Raw genomic sequence first — 25,798 nt, 5'->3', positions numbered from 1 at the left:
TCAATTTCAGTTATTTTTTTTAATGATTAAGAATAAGAGTTTTTTTTTTATCTCTTAACACTTTTCTATGTTCATTCCAATTGACATGTATTGGAATGGTTGGAAACATTTAGTACCTTAGATGGATAGCAGATTGTACTAGTAACAGGTTAAATTGCCGTCTACGGATTTCCTTCTTGATTCTCTTAAATACAGAAGTAATAGTTCTTAACGATTAAAAGAAAACCAGCTCTGAAAGGATTAACGTAAATCAGAAGAATTATTGTCCAACATAATCTGAAGAAACTTTATAGTGCTAGTTGTAAAAGAAAATTAGGGATTTTATAAACAAAGAACAGCAAATATATTTTTAAATATATATCTTTTATTAGAAGGGTTTTGATACAGACGTCAACTTTCATCATTGCGTTCGTTTTATGAACATGTTCATGTATATAAGGTTTGAAAAAGCGTTCACATGATAACATTTTTGTATACAATAGTTTGGCACCCTTTAACTTTTTATTAACATTTTTCGTACATTCCAGGTAAGTTATTTATGATATAATTGAAATAATATCTTTCTTTAACAATTGATTCAATGGTTTAAAATATAATTCGCAACTTTCCATAGTGTACAGTCAGTAACAAAAGAAAATCGAGCTTTTATATGTCTGTATATAAAATATACTATTTTGTTTTGTTGATAACTGTACAATTAATACCTACACTTAAGAGCAATATTAGTGCGAAGTACAAGACTAATTCTGTGAGATTAAAGGTAATTCTGACATGTGACTGCAGTTCTATCAATTACAGTGGTCAAATTGGACCGGTATAGTATACCGGTAATAAATTAAGATGCCAAAAAAACAACCATCTGTACGAATTTATCATAAGCATAAATATTTCAGTAATGCCCAAGTGTACACTTGTTTATAGTTGATACTGTACTAAGTTAACTCAATAAAGTACGTTTTAATAAACAGTATTTACACAAACCCCTAATTAAATTTTGCTAGTTTTCCTTTTTCAAAATGGATTCAGCATAGAGGTAGTAACTTGTTTCCAATTCAACCACTGCTCAATTATAATTAATTCACGTCCTATCTTGCTATTATGGTTATCGTAAAGTTATATAACAATTATTTTTTATCAAATACTTCAGCATGAATTTACTATTTTTGAGTTAGGGTAATCACAAAAATATAAACTACAAAGATATTACAATGGCTCTTACAAATTAAACTGATATCTGTACAATGACATGTCACAGATAATGCAAGGACGTGTACCTATACATTCAACTGGAGGACACAAACACAGTACGCACCTACACCGAGAAAAATAAGGCAACGGTTTACATTACTGATTCCTAAGTTAATAACAGGAAGATAAAGAAGGTATACCCGAAGAATGAAATTTTCTTCCAATCCCCTCACCTTACTTTGATCACAACAAGCAAAACAACGGTAGATTTAATTTTCAGTATGAAAACAATAACAGATAATGATAAGAAATGATTAACATATAAAACAGTTTTTATTTTAAAGTGATTGTTCAAAATTCCTAATTAATTCTTTTTGTTTCAGTCATTACTTATAGTGTATTTGAGACAGGACTGTTGCATGAATTTTACAGTAATTTTTAAAAATAATTTAATATATATAATTTTCCGGTATAACAGATTACTTAATTTGTAGTTGGGTTGGGAGCTATTTAAATTAAGAAATAACTTTGGTCTAGAATACCAGAAATTATGACATGAGAAGTCAATGAGCTGGCCATGCATCAACCAGTTGAACGTGTACTTCACAACAGGCCGTAACTCTGCACTGATCCCGAGATGTCCATTTTATATAAACTTCACTTTCCACTCACAGACCCTGCGTTCACTGGAATTCCCGCTTGTAGAGCTCTAACGGTACTCACGAGTTTGTATATATATCTTTGAATAGAGAAATTTATTTAAAAAAAAAATATTTTAATATTTACAAACTACTTAAACCAAAGGTGCCCATTTCCAAGTTTTCCTGACATGTTTCCCTGAATAAACAATATCTGCTTTTAAACTAACTTAATGCTTCTTACCTCCAATACAACCTCTGTATACCACTTCCATTAAAATGTGAATACTTATACTCATTTGTATACACATTTTTAATTGCTAGTTTATTTTCTATAGGGTTTCAACTGATTTTTCTTTCAACACCAAAGCTTTCAACCATACACTTGCCATCATGACCTGCACAGAACCATGATAATTTTTAAAACGATATTTTCAGTAAGTCCCTAATTTATTGAGCAGTGAATCATCAAAATGTTAACATGTTACAATCGATTAGCAAATGCACTCCTTAACAATAACATTCCTGTAAATGCTATTTTATACAGCAATGATGAATATGATTTAAACTACTCGATGAGAAAAACAATGTTTATTGTAAAATATTATAATATATATATATATTACCGCGTAACAGTTTCGCCAACTATTTACATTGACTTTATCAGATATTATGGCTCTTCAGTGTCATTATTAGATTGTGACTATGATTTATAGTGTCTGATGAGGCCAAAGTGGATAGTTGGCGAAACTGTTACACGGTAATAAATTTATTTATTTATTTATTTTTACAATAAACTTATTGTTTTGCTCAGCGAGTAGTTTAAAAAAAAGATTTAAATCTGTTAAAGCGTGTACAATGGAAAATATTACAGCATTGATGACATGTTTTACGTCACAAAAGATTACCTTCAATTTTTATAGTATGAAATATATCAAACTTATTTCCAAGATTCAACCAACAGCCTTTTTAAGTCAGCAATGTCTCTATTTTAGGAGCAAAAGGCTTCGACTTTTTCGACACAGTAACATTTGAACTAGATTAGGTAGCTAAAGACGTTTCATAATTATTTTTTTCTTAAGTTATCAGCAGACGAAAATACAACAAAACAGTTACTTACGCTTAGCTTCAACCAATTAAGTGTACCGAAAGACCTCCATTTTAGAAGAAACAAGCAATTAGTGTTTCTTTCAGAAAAAAATGTTACGGGGGGCCATACTTTGTATTCGGAGGGGCACATTATTTTCATACGGTACTATTCATATTATAGACGTGTTATTCTGGTCTTGAGATGGAGACCCTACCACTCCAACATTTAGCAAAAGAATGTAAACAACAGTAAGATAATTATGTAAAGAATACGTAGTTGTGAGGAAGTATAGAAATAAACAGAAATAGGATTATGTGGCTGAAACTGACACTGGGCAAGAGGACAGTTGGATTGCTATCATTATACTTTTCATTGAAGTGCGTATTCTAGCGGGGAAGAAGGGTTCAAATACTTTTTTTACAAGCCTATTCTCCAGATGTAAAGAACGGACATTTCAGTCATTATCATTGTCTTCATCAGATATTAGATTATTTATGATGAAGGCAACGGTATATTGCCGAAACTAACATTGAAATGTTTGCTTTGGTCAGATTTTATTCTTATTTAAATTTACATGATTACAAAGCTAGAATTATGTTAGCACAACCTTGTTTGTGTATACGTGAGGACGAGGTTATTTGAGTCAAGCTTAAGAAAAAAGTTGCTGTGCATTTAATATGAGCACCAGTACACTGAATCTGCGTTCAGTTGTAAATTTGTTAGCAAAGGCAAGGTTATGTGTGTATCGTTTATCTGCTGCTTTTGGATACTTTACGACCACTGGATAGAGCAATATTTAAATACATGAAGATCTTTTACCACCAAGAAGCTAGAAGTATTTTCATAACACCAACCCATCCGAGTCCGGAAGCTCAAGTGAAAATTGAAATACGAAAGCCAGTTTTGGAAATATATTTAAGAACACATGGGATATAGTAGCAGTTCCATCATATGCTTACAGGGATTCAGCTGTACAAGCATGCATCCATACAACGCGAATGCCATTACTGAAGATAATTTCTTCCCGACAGTTTATTCAACATAACTGAATCTGCAAGCAAAAGATTCGGCAATATAAGTCTCGCCTTACTGGACATAATAGGTTTAAGTTCAACAGCAGGAGTTAAAACAACAGCAGAAATTCCCTCTTCAAGCTCAGTATTAGAATCTGAAAAATGTACATCAGCAACATCATCATGCTATCAACGTTCTTTCAAATTTTCGTACTCCTACAAAAAATGTCGAACGTATATCCAGAAGGAAATAACAAACTATACACCTACTTATTCTTCCTAAAATGTTCAACAGCTTCCCATTAAACGGAAGTTGTCAATGGAGGGACCTAGCAAAGCTGGCTCGAAGATGAAAACCATCAAAACAAAAATAAACAGACCTGTGATTTCAAGTGTTACCTACGTTGCACGTGATAATGATAATGATTAGAATGAATCCGAAAACAATGTGCCATGCGGATTCTGTAAGGTGAAATATTACTCTGAAGAATCAGTGAGCAAAGTGGGAATGGATTCGCTGCCAACATTGTAAACAATGGCACCGAGAGATATGTGTTGGAGCTTACGGGCGAAATCCATTTGTATGCAGCAAGAGCCCATAAGTCCACATTTCTCGATAACTTTCATCTGTCTCATACTTCAGAAATTTGAGAAAGTAGTGAGAAAAATAATTCTAATTCACTTAGCTTTCTCTAGCACAAGTTTTGATTTTTCTCGTATTTTACATTTAATTTTGATTGGTAAAACTACTAGTTAAAATGATTTTTAGCAAATCTTATTGTCAATTCATTTTTTTTAATTCTAAAAATTACATTTGAACTAAAGTTTTCATTGTTAATGTGTATTCTTTTTATTTACTGGAAATTAATGTAAAAAACGTGAAACTATCAGAAGTTTCTTTTTATGTTATTATGTCAAGAGTTATTTTTGACACTCGAAGATGAACCTATACGTGTAAGATATTACATAAGAGATAAGAAAAATATCTTTGTATTATTACGACGCTGAAGGAGATTTAGTTTATTCTTTAACACACTTTCCTACATAATTGCTCTACTTATTTTCCTATGATGTAATATATAGCCCCCTAAGAAACCCAAATAGCCCCATGATATTTACTAGTCTCGTATTCTGCCATTTTATTTAAATTAGTTTTCTTTATTTCCATGATTTAACAGGCTCTCTATTCTTTAACATGTTTTAATATAATAAGAAATTTTTACTCTTACTATACTCAAATAGCCCCGGTTTCCCCTAATCTGGTACCGGGTTGGGGATCACCAAAAAGGACGTAAAGCTTCTACCATGAATACATTCAAAGGCCGAAGCTAGGAAGGAAGTACTGTTCTTCAAAATTATGTTGGATAATAGTCACGTAAACGTTTTCTTCCCCCACTAGGTTTATATTCACTGGTGGTGTGTGGTGAATTTTTACTTCGGGTAAGCAATCCAATGAAGATTGTCGTCTATTTTCTGTAAAACTTTAAAAATATTTAATATTTGAATTAAAACCGCTGCTATGAATAACAACTAAAATACTGACTTCTGCTATTACACTACTCTTAATATTACTTAACCAATAGTACATTATTATTATTATTATTATTACTGATAATAATACGTTAAAAAGTTGCCTGAAACTAGAGAACTTGAAGTGAGCCTCAATTCTTCTGGCTTTCTTGCCAAAATAATTAATGACCTGCTCAAAGAAGTTTTGGGTTTTCCCGTAGCTCCGAAAGTAGATCTCTTTCAATAAAGATTAGTGCTGAAATTTTAAGTCTGTCTTGGCCTTTCGAACTGGTGTTTATGAGACATCCTTTATGTTTATATCAAGATCATAATGTAATCTTAACCTCTTCCTCTCTGGCTTTCATACATATTTTGCTTTCTGTACTGTCTACTAATATTCTTCCAATTATTCACATTTTTAAAAATACGATAAGCAATGTCATAGGATCTCTTTCGCAAGATGGCAAACATCACATCATTTAGAAGGAAAATGCTTGAAAGTATCTTCAATGTAACATTTAATGTTTCTTTTAGTGAAACTAAATTCCCACGGTCAGCCATTAACGCTTATTGATCTCATGTTTCACCTGGATCTGCCATTTTTAAAAAATAATAGAATAAAGTCATTGCGATACTCTGATAGAGTACTAACTAAACGAGAATTATAGTTCTAGCGCGTAGCAGACACTTTGGGCAGCCGCCTCCAAATTTCAGTAGCCAATATATGTAACTCCTCTTTGTGGACTTAGAAACAAAGTTGCTAATCCATTTAATGTCAAGAAGAACAATTTGCATGTTCGAGAAACAAAATGAGATCGCCTAAGATAAGAAATTATGCAGTCACAATTACCTCTGGATCCCAACTTTTGTCTCTAGTTCACTTGCTTCTTGCTTCCGCTGCAATAATCAGAAACCCCTATTGCATAGTTCCCTCCCACACATTGCAATATCACTACACTAGCAACTGAATATCGCAATCAAACAGGCACATGTCAATACAATTTATATATATTTGAGTAGTTTTAGTACAAATTTTCTACAATGATGACACGAGGATTTAACACTTTTTCACAATCTTTCTGTTTTAACTTTCGGCAGGTTAAGTAGTGCGAAGAATTGCTTCCAGACCCACAAACAGTACTAAAGAATGACACTTGAGGACAGGCCTATGCTATTATGCTGTTCTCTAGTGATTGTATGAGGAACTCGCAACAACTATTCAGTTCCAACTTCAAGGAAAGAAAGTAAATCAGTTGGAATACAAAAAAAGAAAAGGAAACAACAGAAAGAAAGAAAAAATAAGGATATAATAATGTTATGTGTGGGTTTAACCTTTGGGTATGCAATGCTTACCGTACATACATGAGATAACCGCCACTGATATTCACATGTCCAATCTATCGTTTTTTATGGCCTGTATAAGCGTAAACATAGGAACACATTATATCTAGTGTATAATTATCATCATTTGCCCTTATTCTCCACTTTGCACTTAAAACATATTTAGACTAGTATGTAAAAGCAAATTGAAGAAACGTAAACAGAAATAGTTGTCATTTACTTGTACTACTTACTTCACAACCTTAGATTCACATTCTGCAACTCTACTCCCCCTTCATCAATACTGACTTGTTTCCTCTCAAATGATTTTCAATGATTCACTTTTCAAATATTGCTCTTGAATTACTAAAACAATACGAGGGAGTGCTGGGAAGTATTTAGCTTTGCCTCCTTCCATGTTTTGATTTTAATGAATTGTTTTGTTTGAAAGCTACACGTTTCTGTGTGTGTGTGACCCAAAATCAAAGCACTGAAACTAATAGATCTATTTTTGTTGCAAGTGAGGAATGAATATGGCCGGGTCAGCAAGTGGAAGTTCAATTATGATGATTGCTTTCGTTTCAGCAATTTCCTCTTCCTGCAAAGGAAGTCCGCAAAGACCATCTATGACGAGATGCTACAAATAATAGGGGTCCATGCTCCGTGATATACCACTGTTAAGAGTTGGGTCGTCAAATTCAGAGCAGGATATCCTGGCACTAAAGATCAGTCCCGTCCTGGGAGACTCTCCATAAGAGATTGTGCCCGAAACAATTGAAAAGGTGTATCAAATAATTCTCTCAGACCGACGCATTTCTGCTGACATGATAGCAGAAAATCTAAGCATCTCCGTGAATGCGTTATTGTCATTATTCGTAATTATCTTAACATAAGGAAGCTTTCCGCCAAGTGGGTGCCCAAATGTTTGCATACAGGCCAGAAATATGTAAGGATGCTTTCGCCTACAGAGACGTTTTGAGCAGGATGCCACTAATTTTGTTGCAAGTTTGGTCATGGAGAATGAAATATGGATCTATTTGTATGATCCAGAGACAAAAGAACAATCAAAAGGACGGCAACAGCGTGGTTTACCAAGATCAGAGAAGCTTCACGCGCAAACGTCCAGTCAACGGTTTCTACTGGTGTTTTCTGAATCAGGATGAGGTGATCTTTGTTGATTATCATCTACAACAAAAACATGACCAGACTTACTATGTATCATTACTAGATAGACTTCAGCTAGAGTTGAAAACAACGTCGTGGGAAATTGTCCCGAAAAGCTCCCTGCCATCATGATAATGCATCCCCTCAAAAGAGCAATGTTTTACAACGGACAAATTGACTCCATTATGCATAGTTTGACACCCAAATTTTTTAAAAGGGATTAAACAAAACTGCAGAACCGAAGGAAAATGCAACGAATTCAAGTGATAATACGTGGAATAAATCAATCACAAAACTGACTTGTGGTTTTCTTAAGAAAGCTAAAGACTTCTCAGCACTCAGCAGTGATTATTTCAGCATACTCCTTTCGGGGGAACATCCAATATACAAAGAGGTGAAAGTGGTACATCCAGAATACTAAGTTAAGCATGATCGAAGATATGCCCCACGGGAAATTCCACACCATAGTAACCAATGAAAAGTATACAAATAATTTTACGAAGACATAAAACATGTGTATGATATAATGTTAAGTTTACAAATACCACGCATTCAACTGTTATAAGAAAAATGCATGAAAAATAAACCAACACTAACGATCAATTCAATGTAAGATTCAACTGAAAAAATTAACCAAGTAAAATATTTCAACAAATAAAATTTCATGATTTACGACTTGCATTGAACAACTACAATACTTTATATAGAAAAAAAGTGGTTTAATGCTTCATGCCAAATTTTTCAGCCACATTTCTCTATAAAATATTGCTGACAAAGTCTCAGCACTTTTGTTTTCTGTACTACAAAAATACACTATAAGAAGATTGATTCAATAGTAACTGTACTTCCAAATAAAGAACTGCCCACTGAAATAAGCCATATTGGAAATTAGTACTTTGATCAATATGAGGAATTTTTGTTGAAATAAAGCAGAACCGTATAAATCAGATGCTATAGTTTTTGGTTCGTTCTTCAACATAGTTATTTTAATATTCATGAATTTATAAAAATATGTTTAGTTTTATTATAATTATATATACTGTATGAGCAAAAGTATCAAGATACCACTCGCGAGCAGAGTTTTTCGCTGTTCTAGATAATGATATCAAAACCGCATGGAAAACAAGGATAGTGTCTGAAGTCGTAATGAGAGAGCGCTAGAAAAGAGTGAGTCATTTTGTGGAGCTCACCCAGTATCAGACGCCACAGGTGTAACAAAGTCATTGCAGATATTCTGAACACACCCAGGTCAGCTGTTTCCGGCGTCATAGTAAAATGGAAACGCGATTCTACAACGCAACATTGACCAGACTGACTTCACATTTTGATCTCCAAAGAAGCTTGAACATCAAAGAGAGTAGTTTTGAGAAACCAGCAACTACCTATTGTCATGGCCACCAACGAATACCAGAGCTTATCAGGATTTACTCCCAGCATCATGGGTGTTCAGTGATAGGTGCAGAAACTTTGTTTCAATGGTCGAGTAGTATTCACAAACCAAACATCAAACTCATAAATGTTACGAGTAACCTCATGTGGTATGTGTAGCGACACTATTGAATCTAAACATAGATAAAAATGTTTGTAGTAACGATTTACGATTACAATGTGGCATTTCGATGGATAAATGGGATCGAGTTATCTGTATAGTAACCAACAGTAGAATTTGTAGGTGGAGTTGAAGTGTTGGCCCTGTTTCTCGTAAGGAGGTGAGTTCATATCTCTTGTTGTTCTGCATGGTGATGTTACGACAAATGGTTACAATCAATTTTTATCGCTAATTTGCTGCCTACCATCTAAGAGAACTAAGACTAGTTCAAGGGTAAGGATTTTGAATATCAACATGAAGATACTTGTTTATATTTGGCCGTTTGTGAGATAGTAGTTTCACAATAGCAACATACTGGTGATGGATTAGTCTGCTCATCCCCCTCGCGTGAATTCAATTGAACACGGGATGTTTCTGAACACCACACTACAAAGATTCACGACGATACCTGCCTTCACTCCGCGAAGAATGGACTGTCATTTTTCAAAAAACCTCTCGCCACTTGATCGGAAATATGTTTGCGAAAGGGAAACTGTCAAATGCAAAGGATGGGCCCATATTAGAAGATACTACGTAAGACAGACCCATAAACAGAAACAGATTTCCGACTGAAATTTGAGGTGAGTGTTTGAATACTTTTGCTCACATAGTGTATTTATTACACTTTTTTTTAAAAGCAAGGAATTAGAAGAAGAAATAAAATAAACCCTGAACTTTAACTTATTTCCAGCAAAAGTTCCTAATTACATATTACAACATACATATACACTGTTCTCCATTATAGGCCTATGTATAAAATTTGCTGCATTTGATATAACAAATTGCATGAAATAAGCCATTTGATTTTAGTAGTCTGACAAGGCTTTCACAACCTAATATACCTAATCAATATTTAAACTCTTAAAACTATTTAAAAAGATGATATAATTATATTGGTAAAATTGTGGGGCGGGGGGGGGGGTATTCGAAATTAAATATCTACAATTCAAAACGTAGTAGGTATGAATTCATCACAACGCGCAATACAGTTACATTATATAAAGTGATGGAACACCTTTATTCAGTAGTATTCCAATCAATAGTAAGTACTTTTTGTTACAATATGTTCTTTTAAATCTATAACAATAGTTAACTAATTTAATATAGAAAAGTATTATAACAAGATCTCCTAAGACGCTGCGAAGGAAGTACCTCGTAAAATAGAATATTAAGTACTTTGTACATGTATTATGACAACAACCTTAATAAACTCTGTTAAATCTATTTGTCGGAAAAGATGACTATCTATATACTCAATAGCAGTTAAAAAGTTGGGTTAACTTCTTAGAAATATATGGAATATTTAATGAGATTGGTTGAACTTTTTACAGCAATTTTCAAATTTTCAACTGTTCCGAACATTAAAAGATAATATTCAAGTTTAGAATCTAGCTTGTTAGTGTTTTTTTTTTTTTTTTTTTTTTTTTAAAGTTCTAAAAAAGCACATGTTTTCAAGGAGCTATTTATAGTTGAATAATAAATCAACTATAATGTCTTACGTTTCGGACACATTTTGCCATCATTGATTTTAAGATAATTCAAAAAGGGCAACCTTTTGAAAATGTGTGCTATTTTTGATGACAGTTTATAGTGTTTGTAGGTACCGTAATAATAATAATAATAATAATAAAATACATTGTGAAACTTTAATACAGTGATGGGCATGACATGATAACGCTTCCTGTATACGCGTATGTAACAGCCGCTTTCTTGTAGTTTAGTTCCATCATAGAACATTGGCTTTTGTGCAATGGCATTGCTATACTGAAGTTGTATGTTCCAACAAAGTATGTTAAGCCTATCCAAATGGCGATTAATCGATTTTATGCATCATCAGGTAACAGTATCATTCTCTGGGTATCGGAACTTTAAGAAGATAGTTCTGTATGCGATTTGAACTCTCACGTAGTTTTAGATCTGTTTGTACAGAAAGGAAAATACCGCTCAGGTCTTGACTAAATTATCCATAATACACGAAGGTTGATTTTAAAGACATAGGCTACCGTTCCTCTGAATCTGTTATCCTGACTTTTATCAAGGATATACACAGGCAGGCCTTGGGGTCTGCACGCCACGAAATCACGACTTTTCTCTTAATTTAATCCAATTTTAAGGGCGATTTTATAAATTTTAGTATAATTTATCCTGATGTTGAATTTGAACCACCTCGAAATAAATTCTCACATACATCCCTGCTTAACGACCTATATTTCCTCCATTTATTATTATTATTATTATTAAAAAAAAAAAAACTCGATGGTTAAGACACTAAAATAAAGACAAATAATATAACTCAAGCATTGCTTGATTTGTTGAAAAACGTCACATGGACATTTTCCTTAAACGAAGTACATTTTCAACTAGATGAAGTTAGAATCATAACTACTTCTAGTTGATTATTGACAATGTTACGTTTGGAATAATCTTCTCGGAACTTCAATACCAACTGTGGAATAGTGTTGGGTCGACTAAACAGTCATTAACTTTTTCACAATAATCGTAACTGACACTATACTGTACTACTGCGTAATAAAAGCATACAAACAGCCAATGTTCCATGACAAAAACTACAAGAATAGGACTAGAACAACGCAAATTGTTTGAAGCAGTGGTGCAAATATTACTAGTTAAAACTGCCACATATTCCTGTCATCCCCTATTATTATTATCTTTTAATTACTGTAATAGTTAAACAATTTGAAAATACGGTGAAAATTTAACCAATAACTTTGATATCCGCTTGCCCACAAGTAACCATTACCAAAACAGTGCAACAATGTAACAGAAATGTTTTAACAATACTTTATTCTACTTTCACAAAATAATGCTCCATTTCATTATTATAATGACAGAATTATTTTTGATGTTCAGCAACTAATAAGATTGGATAAAAATACTGACATTATATTTTCTCTCAAATACATCATATAGAAAGGCACTTATCGTTACAATAACAGTGGAATTCTCTACTACGCGATAAATATCACAGCCAAAACTACAGAAGTAAATTAACATACACGCTTACTTCTGCAGCAGTTCAGTACAAAAACTCGACATTGGAAGAAAGAAAATTAACTCTGACAAGCAATGTCGAAATATACATATAAAAAAAGTACTAGCCTGTTAATAGTATATGAAGTACCTGAACTCTCTTTTTAAGTACAGTAACAAAAGCTTTAAGTAACAGAATAGTAGACTAACCACTACTACAAATGGTCGATAATACGCTGTTCGTAACGTCGTTGTTGCATTATTTGTTCTTTTGCCATAACCAAGTTCCACAACTTTTGAATAGTATTTGTCGGAAAGTCTGGTGCACCGAATAGAAAGTTATTATCGAAGTCGTCGTTTTCATTGAAAGTTCTTAAAATCTTGTTCGCTTTCTCAATATTTATAACTAATGATGAGTCCAAATCAGTGTGGTTCACATTTGCTTTTGTAGCTAAAGTTCCCGTCACGTGGACATCGTCGATCCAAAAATACGGAGTCTTCTGAGCTTCTTGATACAGCAAGTAAATTATATCAGGAGAATAGACCACACCCCAACCAGCACAATATGGCGGATAAAGTTTGTCCGGATATTCATTGAATGAAACTCGCCACTTTGATCGGTAAGAACGTTTCACGTAAGCAAATGAGAACCTACTACACAACATAAGTCGTCTGGCGCCATAAATAGATAGTTGATTAGCGAAAAACTCGAGGAGTCTTGGTGTATTTACAAATACATCATCATCACATTTGAGAACATAGCGAGCTCGATGGCAGAAGTATGTGACCCATTTTAATCCCATAACGTGTTTATAGGTCATATTTCGGTAATTGTCGAGAAAATTACCCTGTACAAGATCACGATACTTTTCGTTTTCATCGTCAAGATGTAACTGAAGAACAGGTGAGGTTACTTGTCCAATGAGGAAAAGAACTTTGATATCGGAGGACAGTCGTTGTGAACCCCAAGAGTGTCTAATAGTTTGGCGTTTGTCAAAGTTCATGGGCGCTGAGTGGACCAGCACTAACAGCAGCACAGAACTTTGTTTATTATTATTATTACTACTACTACTTTCGTTGCACGGAAAATTGTTCGTAAGAAATGTGAAATTATCTAAGTCAATAAGGCTGTTGAAGTCAGACTCTTGAAGACTATAGGCTGGAGACACGGAGGAGGCAGAGGACACATTGCTCGTGAGGAGGATGTAGTTGATCATAGGCTCCACTGGAGGTGGACAGACAGATGACCACAGAAGGCAGAAACTGCAGATAATGACAAACACAACGGCCAAATGGATGCGCTGGGTCTGCCCAGAAGATAGTCGCCACGGCTCAACCATCACAATTCGGCGACCCACACATGTGTACGCACGGGCGAGTCGCCGCTTGGTTAAAGCTAGAATAAGGGCCGTGTCCGAGAGTGGGATGTAAGATGAGACATGGCACTCCTTCACCAGACGGCTGCAAAGAAACAAGAGAAGAAATTTATTACTTGACTGCATTTGGATAATATGAACATTTATCACCGTTTTTTCCAACTTCTATCAAGTAGGGACCAAGATATCAAGAATATTTTATAATAATACCTTTATGAAAACTAGGAGGATTTGCATAATCTTTACCTTATTAAACTGTATAATCTATACCGGTTTGAGATTCAATTATATCAAGCATGTGCAAGTTGGGAGAGCAGGTGGGCCAATCACAGAGGATTACTGGTGTCGTGGGCCATATGGGGCAATGTATAACATATTCACAAGAACTGAAAAGTCATAGTCAATGGATAAACTCCTTCATCGTATACTAACATCACAGGAACACAAGAACTGTTATAACTGAAATGTTTACTTACTTTTAAAAAGCAAAAAAGAGCACAGAAAATCTATTTATTGACTATTTTAGTGGAAACTTGACACATGTTCTGAACTAGTCTCAGTGTTCGTTGGTACATTTGATGTTCCAACGCGAAGGGTAATTTCAAAGTGGATGTCAATTAAAAAAAAAAAAAAAAAAAAAAAATCTGTTCAAGTGATAACGTAAGAAATAAATTTTCAAGAATGGGTCAGGAAGGAGCGGATGAAAGGCTTCAGTGGGCCAGGACCGGCTGTTGCACATTTATGAATTACAGTATGAGTTATGCAATACATTTGAATTTTGTTCTTCCTGCTTTTTATGTATTAATGTTCAATATAAGAAGACCTCGAGCAGACCTCGTGGGCCATAGTTTGAAAAACACTGATTTATACAGGGTGTTTCAAAACAACAACGACAACGTTTGGGAGGTGATTCCTGACGCCAAGATAAGACAAAAAGTATAGACCAATTTGGGTGCACAAATGCTTCCTTTCGGAGTTATAGGCTGCTGAAAACATGAAAAAATGAACTTTAAAGGCACATAGCTCCAATACTTTGCGACCTACCGTAGTCGGGTCAAGACTTCACTTAGGAACTAATATATGCCCTATTCAAAAATCCATATTTTAGATTCCTAAGGTACTTACGCAACAATTTTTGTAGAGGCAGCTTGGCTACGAGCATATAATTTGAAGTACTCGCCAACAACCTCTAAAAAAATTGTTGCACCCAGGTTGATCTATACTTTTTGTCTTATCTTGGCGTCAGGAATGCCCTCCCAAACGTTGTCGGTGTTGTTTTGAAACACCCTGTATAACAGTAAGCAAATATTAATATTCAATTCACACAAACAAAAACTGGAAAAAATAACGAGAAAACTGTCATATTTTAATGAGTAAAACATTCAACGCTTTACAATAGCCAAAATCGATGATTATTGTAATTTTAGTGTGTAGCTTTTAAATGGTGCCTTTAAATCTTATAAACTATAACTGTTAAAGACACGGCACGGTGCTACTCTCGTCCTTAATTATATCATTTGAAGCAATATATAAATCAAGAAAATCATAAACCACATTAATTAAAGCCCATTTATAATGAATCTGCAAGAGAACATTTCATTTTTCATGTAGGCTATAGGAATAAGACTAACTTCCCTATCGCAACATTTACGGTATGCAAGTAGTTCGCCGAACTAATCAGAGATGGCAGCAGCAACAATAGTAGTCCACGGACCAGATCGTTCACAAATGACGTTGTATTGTTCTTATTTTAATACTGCAAACATCTTAGAGACTGAAATAGCGGCTGGCAAATTTCGTTTACAAACATAAATTCTCTCATTTTTGTAATGTTTTAAAATATTTTTTTTTCTCCTAGATATTGTAAAGACAAAAACGGAAAGATCATATCTTTTCTTCAGAAAATTATTCTTTGAGATTCACGCGAGGAATCCCTATACTACCCAGGATCTCATCCAACGATTCAATAAAACCTCATATTTGTGAAGTCCAAGGCGTAAAAATTTGAAGAAGTACAAGCGATGATGTGGCGTAACAGTTTGAAGAAAAATTATTTAATAAAAAATCCAGACAGACACTATTAAACTGGAATATTTGTATACAAATTGACTAAATTTTCATCCAATATATTTACAGGCTAGACTGCTGGACGTAATTAATTGTCTACGTGAAATTAAATAATGCATTCATATACATTACCAAAAGAAACGTATGTCTAGAGTTTCTTCTCAAAGATTTACAGCATAATAAAAGGAGAACAATATTATTTCAAAAGATAATGTCTATTCATTTAACATCTTTGGAGGGCTTTAAAAATGAGTAAAATTAAAAATCCTTTTGAAACAAAAGAGTTACTTTGGAGATTTTGGTATTATCTTACGTTATTTATCGGAATTGTAAACGAACCTTGAAAAATCAATCATTATCTGAACCTCCGCTATTTACACAGCGCGCACAGTTCTAATATGAGCTTGAATCTTCTTCCCACTTCTCATTATGTCTGTGCAAGTTCCTATACGGACACAAGTAAACGACAGGAAGTCTCTCAAAGGGAGTGAAATGCTATAGACAAACATATAAATGTAGTATTTTAATATATAGAATGTTGGGCTGAGTTTGTGGCAAACTTGGATAAGTGATAGATTATACCAAATGCAAATATTTTTTTCTTATAATTCCATATCCGAATACGCCTCATTGTGGGTCCACAAGCCTTCAAAGTTGCAAGCTTGCAGTAGGTTTTATCAAACAAAAGCAAACCGCCTGAAATGTCCATCAACCCGCTATACGTAACTTCTTTACTGGTTGCCTTTCACAAGGTTATCAACGTCCTACTGAAAATCTATCTATTAAGATGCTACACTTGCAACAGAAGCGCCTGAGCTCCAACTTTGATTTCAAACCTTTGATTTACGGTTATTTGTGATTTCACGTTTAACAGAATTAAATATTTTAAACTATGTGTACTTTAAATAAATTATTTAAATAGACCTATTTTCATATAGAGTTTATTTTTTTAAAATTATTGTTCAAAGCCTTTGTATTTTAACTAGCTGAACCTGCGTTCTCTACACAGCGCATCATTCACATATGAGCATGAATCTCCTTGTCATTCCTCACAGCATATGTACATGTCCCTTTGTAGACACAAGGATGTCTTGATAAAAATCGGCAAGGGGTATCATAAAGGGGAGATTTTTTTGATTATTTTTTCAATATCTCACACTGTTTGCAAGATTCGAGCCTACTTCCGGTTGGATTAGGATTAGGATTTCAACTTCTGGGTTTTCGGCATCTGTAGCCATGTTAACTAGTCACGTATGAGGGATGACGTCCCTCGGCGAGCAAGCACATTATCCGGGGAAAGGGAAGGAAAAAAGGATTGGGGAAGGAAGCAAGTGGCCTGCGACCTATAAGTTAGGTACCATCCCGGCATTTGCCTGGTGTGAATGAGGAAAACTTCATTCAGGATGGCTGGCCTGAAAAAGCTTTTTATACTTTTTCGACCGAATGCCCCCAACGGGACAGCTCGCACCGAAGGCGATAGCGTAGCGACTACGCTAACCGGGGCCACTACTTCCGGTTGGAGTTTCTAATTCATGTGTAATCAGTGTTTTCTTTCTTCTTGCATGCAGTATGTAATAAGCAAATATATTAAGTACACAATTAACTATAATGTTGTGAAATATGGTGTTCATTAAGCAAAACACTCCGAAAATAAAGATTCATCTTAGACTGGAGAAATGGTTATCCTTCCTTTTTCATTATTATTTGTCCATGAAACATAAAGCCTGAGACATATACAACCCCTATATGCAACTATGTGGTGTTGGAATGTATAATGCGTAGGACATGATGCTTTAGGTTTTTTTTTTTTTTTTTAATTTCAACACTTCCAGTGCACCGTAAACATGTAATAAAGAAATAATAACCATGTTTTTTAAATATTCAATTAGGACTGGACAATCTACGCAAAATTTGTAATCGATCAGTGAAAACGTCATCTTTCTAGAGCCTGTAGTTTTCGTGATCTCATTGTCGAAAGAATATGACATAAACATAAACGTCCACAAACATATAGTTTAAAAGAACTCGGAAGATGGAAGCACAATTCACATGCATTTATTTTAGAGAAGGCTTATTAAAATATAAAGGCTTTGAACAATAGTTTTAAAATAAACTTTATTTTTTTTTAAAAGTTGTATTTAAATAATCTCTTTAAAGTACACATACTCTAAAATATTGTTTTTGTTAACATGAACTCACAAGTAACCGTAAATCAAAGGATTGAAATTCAAAATTAGACGTTGAAGTTCACGCGTTTATATAGCCGTGGTAGCATTTTAATAGGTAGATAAACCTTTTCCAAAATAAATGCAAATGAATTGTGCTGCCATCTTTGGAGCTCTTTTAAACTATACGTTTGTGAGCGTTTATATATTTGTGGCCAATCTTTTCGACAATGAGATCTCGGAAACTACAAGCTCCTAAAGATGGCGTTTTTACTGATTGATTGCAAATTTTGTGTAGATTGTCTAGTTTTAATTGAATATTAAAAAAAAACATGGTCATTATTTCTTTATTACATTTTTACGGGTACACTGGAATTGTTGAAATTAAAAACAAAAAACTAAAGCATCATATCCTACACATTATACATTCCAACACCACATAATTGTATACAAGGGTTGCATACCTCTCGGGAGTTTGTTTCATAGGCAAATTATATTGAAAAACGAAGGATAACCATTTCTTCACCCTAACAGTAAGTTAAATCTTTATTGTTTGGAGTGTTTTGCCCAATGAACACCATATATCACTGACATTATAATTAATTGTGTATGCTATGTATTTGCTTGTTACATACTGCATGCAAGAAGAAAGAAAACACTGATCATACATGAATTAAAAACTCCAACCGCAAGTAGGCTCAAATCTTGCAAACGGTGCGAGATATTGAAAAAGTAATTGGCAGAATTTCCCCTTTATGGTATCTCTTGACAATTTTTATCGAGACGTCTTTCACTTGTGTCTGTAAAGGGACATGTACAGATGTGAGGAATAACAAGGAGATTCATGCTCATATGTGAATGATGCGCTGTGTAGAGAGCGCAGGTTCAGCTAGTATTTAAGCTAATAGGGTTAAAATCATGCCTGAAATGTGGAACAGAAAAATAAAGCCAAGCTTTTTGAAAAATTTGAATGAGAACTGGCACATCTACACAAAATTTGAAATCGACCAGCGAAAACGACACGTCTGTAGCACTCGTGGTTTTCGAGATCTCATTGTCGAAAGGATTGGCCACAAACATATACACTTTTCTTGACCAAAAACATATAAACCTAGCGTTTTAATATATTAGATATATTAAAATTCTTAAAAAAAAAAAAAAAAAAAAAAAAAAAAAAAAAAAAAAAAAAACTTTATACGTTTGTGGCCAATGCTTTCGACAATGAGATCTCGAAAAACCACAAGCGCTACAAACGTGCCGTTTTCGCTGGTCAATTTCAAATTTTGTGTAGATTTACTGGTTCTCATTCATTTTTTTTTAATGTCTTTATTTTTCTATTCCACATTTCAGGCGTCGTTTCGGCCCTAAGAGTTTAATATTGCAACTAAGCTGATATCGTTGTGAACGGCAACCAGTACAGGAGCTACGTATAGCGGGTTGGTGGATATTTCAGGCGCTTTGATTTAATCTGAATGACAATCTATTGCAGGCTGCAACTTTGAAGGCTTGTAGACCCATAATGAGACGTACTCGGATATGGAATTACAAGAAAAAAATATTTGCATTTGGTATCATCTATACTTATCCAAGCTTGCCACAAACTCCCCCTGAGATTCTGCATATTGAGATACTACATTTATACATTTGCCTATAGCAATTCACTCCCTTTTAGTCTCTCCCTGTCCTTTACTTGTGCCAGTAAAGGAAGGACTCGCACAGATATGAGAAGTGGAAAAAAAGATCCACGCTCATACTAGAACTGTGCGCTGTGAAAATATATTGTATTGTAGTATTGTAAATTACTTTGAAATAAAAAAAAAAAAAAATGAAAGCTATAAATTGTCCAGCATAAGTTCCTTCTAAATCTCTTAAGAAATTACAAAAACAAAACAAAAAAAAAAATATGTAAATAATAATAACTACCTTCAAAAACTTTAATATAGTTAATATAACTAATATAATTCTGTTAATAATACGATATCTCAATTTATGTAGTATATCTAACTGGTACAAAATTTTCAGAAAGGAAGTATATATTTTCTTATACGTATCTTTGATGTTCTTATAGCTGTAGTTATGATTGTTATTAGATATAGTTCTGTATTTGGCTTATCGGTGTTCTTAGCACCAAAGGAACGCGAGTCTCAATGCTTTGAGCATGAGTCCAACCGAACTCCAATTGCAATATGGCCTTCTGTGTATCTAAAGAGGCCTAAATTTAAAAGTAGCGATGGGCAAACAATGGCCTGCAGATCAGATTTGATCCCCCCTGAAAGATTCTATCCGACCCACGATATGATTCTAATTTAACAAATAATAATAATAATAAAAATGGAGTAACTTGGAAAGAGTTGCATTACAAAAAGACTGACAGAGGAGCATTTAATGTAACTTATGAGAATCTGTGTTCAAACCAGATGAGAAATCTTCAATCCTTAATAGGACTTGATATTACAAGAATTTTGAAGTGCATTATTATTTTTAATAAATCATCCTGGCCCGCCTCAAAATTCTCTCTTTATTTTGACACTCTCCTAAAAAAGTTTGCCATCACTGATTTAAAGACACCGTCCTCTCTTAAGCCTAGTGGAGGAGTTGGGATTTTTTTTTTTTTTAAAGAGAACTTTAGGAAGAGTGATCGATCTCGGGTTTGGACCTGCAATCTCTTGATTGCTGAACAAAAATACTTATAAAGCAGCAGTACTTCATGCAAAACAAGAGCTCTGTCGTGGTTATATAGTTAACGTACGCGCCTTTGGCGCAGGAGACTCAATTCGCGATGGAAACTAACGTGGTTTGGATTTCACATTAAGCTATAGGTTCACGTTTTACATAGCGTCATTTCTGAAAGCGACCTGAACTCCAATCCAACTATTAAAAAAAAAAAAAAAAAAAAAAAAAAAAAAAAAAAAAAAAAAAATCATGCGAAAGAAAAAATACAGGAAAGAGCATACTAAGTCTTCCTGGCGATACACCAGATTTGTAATTTGTGTTGAACTTACCGGTTTCTATCGTTGTTTATGCTTTATACACATCTTAATATACGTAACTCTCCAACTGGTTATAATGTTCCTAAATTTGATTACTACAACATAATGTTGATCTCTCTAAATTCCTATATACCAGTATAAATAACAAAATGGATCAACACAAACTACAGTGACTCCACTGGATCGAACCCAGGACACACACAAAGAAAACATGAACCTGAACTAATATCTTGGCAGTAAGACTTTAACATACCTATATAATTGCTCTTTTCAGCATTGATAGTCTGGTGAACTTATGAAATGGAAAAACTGTGAAACTGAAACAACAGTGTAGACTCAATACCATTATAGCAACGGCGTAGAGACTGGAATTAACTAACTAGACTAAAAGTATAATGAGATAAAACTTGAAAGAAATATTTCATTGTACGTATACCTAAAACTGTTCTTTTCTACACGGAAAACCTTTTGCGTGTTGGTGCGAGTACGCCCTTTTGTTGAACGTACCGAGTGGCTTTGCACTGTGTTCATTCACTTGCTACGACCTTACAATGGTAGTCATTTTGAAATAATAATGATGCTCTTGAGAACAAGATAATCTAGTGGATACATGCAACATTTTTAATTCCATTTCTTCCTCTTGGTATGGAAAGATACCTCATACTTCGAACAGAAATTAATTAATTAATTAATGTTACGTTGTGTGTTAATAATAATAAAAGAAAATATCGTTAGCTTGCACGAAGGACTTGTTGCCGCATCCCATTAAGGAGAGTGAAGTGGAATAGGGTAAGGTAAAGAAGGATAGAATAGTACAGTAATACATAAAGTAGGATGATAGTAGTAGGGTAGATTAGAATAGTATGTTAATGCAGAGTTTTAGATTTTTAAAATGCACGTGTATAATAACCGAGAAACCCCCTACTAACTCTCATCCTTGTATAGGTAATTTCAATTTTTCTTATTCTTCTATATTATTATTATTGTTATTGTTGTTATACGTATTATGATAATGCAATATGCATTAAAGGATACTGTGAGAAATGAATGGTAAACGAGCAACATCCACGTCCTGAACGAGATTCGAACCCGCTACGAGCTCCTAGTAGCTATATCAGAGATGGAGTGGGTTAGTGGGTCGTGGATCAACAGGACGTGACCCACCATCTACTCTGACCTATCAACCCACCATAACCCATTCTAACCCACCAACACAGTGCATTGTAGACAGTAACTTCTGAACACTAGTGAATTTGTCTACGTTTTACTTTCAAACCTCCATCTCTTCCTTTTTCATTTATTTCTATTTACTTACCTCAGATAAGTTTATCCAAGTGAAAAAAAGAGCTTCAGGCACTTTTGGATAGTGATATTTGTAATTGTCGTAACAATAATGGGGCTTACTACTTGACTTTCTAGAAAGCCTGTGCGTTTTTGAGGAGCTGACTACTGGGAAAAATATACTTCTGAACCACTTGAAATATATTAATTACTGTATAAAAAATTAAATGTAACTATGTGTGCGTGATCACCACGGCCAAATGTCAAAGCAAATGAAAAAAACCTTTGGTAGTCTATAATTAGGCCCTAATCTCAACTGCTGTTATATCGCTTTCAAATTATAATACATATCCTAAGAGGGGATTGGGGTCCGAATTTTTGCGAAAAATTGAATATTTTACGAGTAGGTCATGGTGGATCTGGGTCAGAGTGGATGTTAGTGAGTCGTGGGTCAAGTTTTTATTGACCCATGCTATCTCTGAGCTATATGAATGACATTCACGACTTTGGCGCAGGAGGCCCGGGTTCAATTTCCTGCGAGAGCTCATGTGGTTCGAATTCCACATTAAGCTCTAAATTCATGTATGGTCGCTCGCAGCGGATGACAAGAAGGGGTAATTGTCTACCCTGGATTTTCGAAGGGTGTTCACTTCTTGGAAGTACATGTCAAGCTCTAATTTATTGATTCATATACTGTCGTAGGTTAAATACTATCCTTGTTTACTGTTGCTAATAAGGGTATGGGCATACATAACCGTTGTATATGACTTATTATGTCCACAGATGTGTCAAAATGTTTATATTTGCGACTGGTCTTAGGCATCAGTCTTTTGCCCCCCCCCTCCCGAATCGGACTAATGCCTTCCTTGGAAAAAATCCTGTAGCAGTCCTTGACTTCACGTCTCATATAGCCTCGCTGGTGAAAGGGACGCTAAAAATCAACTCAAAAATCGAACCCGTGACTAAAGGATCTTGCAGTCGCTAACGTTTATGTAAAGTTTCAACAATCTATTTATGAGGCTGACTTATAATGCCCTATAATTTTATCACAGAAACCTGAATTGTTAGGATCAGCATAAAATGGAATGTAACTTTTCACAAAATTTAAAAAGTGTGCCATTTTGAATTTTCCTTGCCTCTGCCCGAAATGATACACATGACCTTCAAAAGATAAAATATGAATATATGACTTGACGTTTATTTTATGCTTACACATAAAATGTAGCTCAATATTGTAACAGACTTGAAATGAAATGAAATGAAATTTTTGAGTTTTATGTCCCACGGTTAAGCCGGCTAGGCTAAAGGAGAGACTGATTATGAGAAATGAATGAAATGGTAGAATGAAGAAAGTGGGAGGAAACCCACGCACACGGTGTTTGTCCACCACAAAGGTCACTTGGCGGGAACAGGGTTTGAACCCGGGACTCCACACACCAGAGGTAAACGCTCTCTATTACTGAGCCACCGCGATTCAGGATTCTCACGAACAAATTTCATCTGAGTTCTTATTCTTCTGTCGAACCAAGAAGTAGTTCTATACTTATTTAAGAATCACCAGATACAGCTCAGAGGCAATTTTATACTCGATACATAACAATAACAATGGAAAGAATCTGTGAAGGTATCGGTCAGGACCTGTTTAGGTCCTGACCGATACCTTCCCAGATTCTTTCCATTGTTCAGCTCCTGTACCATCCCAACATTTGCCTGGTAGGACTGAAGAAAACCTTGGAAAACTCGTCAGAATGGTCGGCATCGAGAATCGAACCCACGATCTCCCAAATGAGAAGCCAATGCTCTACAAATTGAGCAACTTACAACACTAAGTGATAGCGAGAAACTTTTTAATATGAATTCAGCATCTGACGAAAGCGTTCCATCTCTGACTTTTATCCCTCTATTGTAGCCGGAATACGGTGATCAAACGTCCTGCTTTGCCTTGGGTTGAAAATGCTGTCCCAACTTTCTCCTGTGAAGAATAATATCTTTTGTCCTGATTTTTTTTTTTATTACAACATGTAATCTTTATAATTTAGTTTAGGGTAAAGATTAATTTAAACTTATCAGTAAACAACTTTCTGGCAGTCAATCAATAAACAGGTTCGAGATAGCTGTGTATGTTTTACGTGCTACTTCAATTCAGTATTTAACTTGATCTCATAGGTTATCTAATTTATCTACGTTTTCATAGATGCTATTAATAGAATTGCCAAGTTGGTCAAGAGCTGAAAACACAAACAGTTGAAAAGCATTGATGTGGATGACAGTGCATTATTTACTGAATAGTTCATATTGTCATTTGTGCTAAGCTTGAAATTCACAAGCAGCATTTGGTTAAACTATTAGCACACGATTAAAAAAAATGTTCAATTGGTGAAAAACTTAGTAGTAGTACAGTAGTATATTAAGGGAATTTAAGTACCACCACACAATGGAAGTATAGAGATAATTCTGAGGATTATCTTCACGGTTGACAGACGAGGGGAAAAATCTCATTACTAAGAGCAATTTTGCTCAACCGTTTCAATATTAATAAGTATAGTTTTTAGAGATTTGCATACTTACTTAGTAAATCTAACTTACTATGAACTTGAAGTATGACTGGAGCTAATAATGAGCTATAAACAGTACTTTGATACTTGCTTTATTTTGTCACAACACTATAATTAATTTTTATTGTAATATGTTCATATTACGTAACACTATTTTATTTGGCTTCCAACTACACAATCAGTGGCGTATTAGGGGGGTGGCTTCCGGGCTTAAGCCCCCCGAAATCTTACTTAGTATAGTCAAGTAAATGAAATATCTTGCAGAATTTTCACATTTCCAGGCAAAGCCCCCCCCGAAAGTTAGCAAAGCCCCTCCCGAAACAAAATCGTAAATACGCCACTGTACACAATAAACACGGTTTTGTTTCACATGTTCATTTTTGCCGTACTGTTTTACTGTGAAATTATTAATTTATTCGAAAATGACCATTTAAAAAAAAAAAAAAAAAGATGTGTCCCACTTGTAACTATTGAAATTATGATCACCCTAAAGTTGAAGTAATTCGATCTGGTACTTCCGGTTTCAGTATTAAGTTCACATAGTTTCGAAGTCTACCATAGTTTCACAGCGTGAAACGGAAACTTACGCTGTACAACAGTGTACAATGCGGATATCTCTCATCTGGCCTGGTTGGTTTGCCCACTATGCAGCAAAGCTGAAGTTATTTTCGAAAGCATACAAGTACTTTTTGGTTTGTAAAAGGAAACGATTGTGACGCCACCGGTGACGAATGGCTGGCGTGTAGATTAATGCCACACGTTAAGTTTATGGTGGAGAAGGAGAGGTGCGAAGGGAAGGGGTAACTTTATGCTCTTGGTTAACAGTACCATATTAAGAGCTCTGACGCACGACGCTCTCCCAT

At 34.6% G+C, this 25,798-nt stretch overlaps 1 protein-coding gene across 5 annotated transcripts in view; it reads right to left on the bottom strand.

Moving 5' to 3' along the window:
• Positions 1-344: 344 nt before the first annotated feature.
• The window catches only part of LOC145690481 (beta-1,3-galactosyltransferase 5-like), a 283,017-nt gene continuing 257,563 nt past the window's right edge, over positions 345-25,798 (bottom strand). For all 5 annotated transcript variants that reach the window (XM_081765399.1, XM_081765400.1, XM_081765398.1 and 2 more), the window contains one exon: positions 345-13,962. In XM_081765399.1, the coding sequence (XP_081621525.1) occupies positions 12,717-13,841 (1,125 nt within the window). In that variant the 5' untranslated portion in view covers positions 13,842-13,962 and the 3' untranslated portion in view covers positions 345-12,716. The remainder of the gene's footprint in view (positions 13,963-25,798) is intronic.

This window comes from Thermobia domestica, chromosome 7 (assembly GCF_964235325.1).
Source record: "Thermobia domestica chromosome 7, izTheDome1.hap1.1, whole genome shotgun sequence".
Classification (NCBI taxonomy): domain Eukaryota; kingdom Metazoa; phylum Arthropoda; class Insecta; order Zygentoma; family Lepismatidae; genus Thermobia; species Thermobia domestica.
This window is presented reverse-complemented; position numbering and strand designations above follow the sequence as displayed.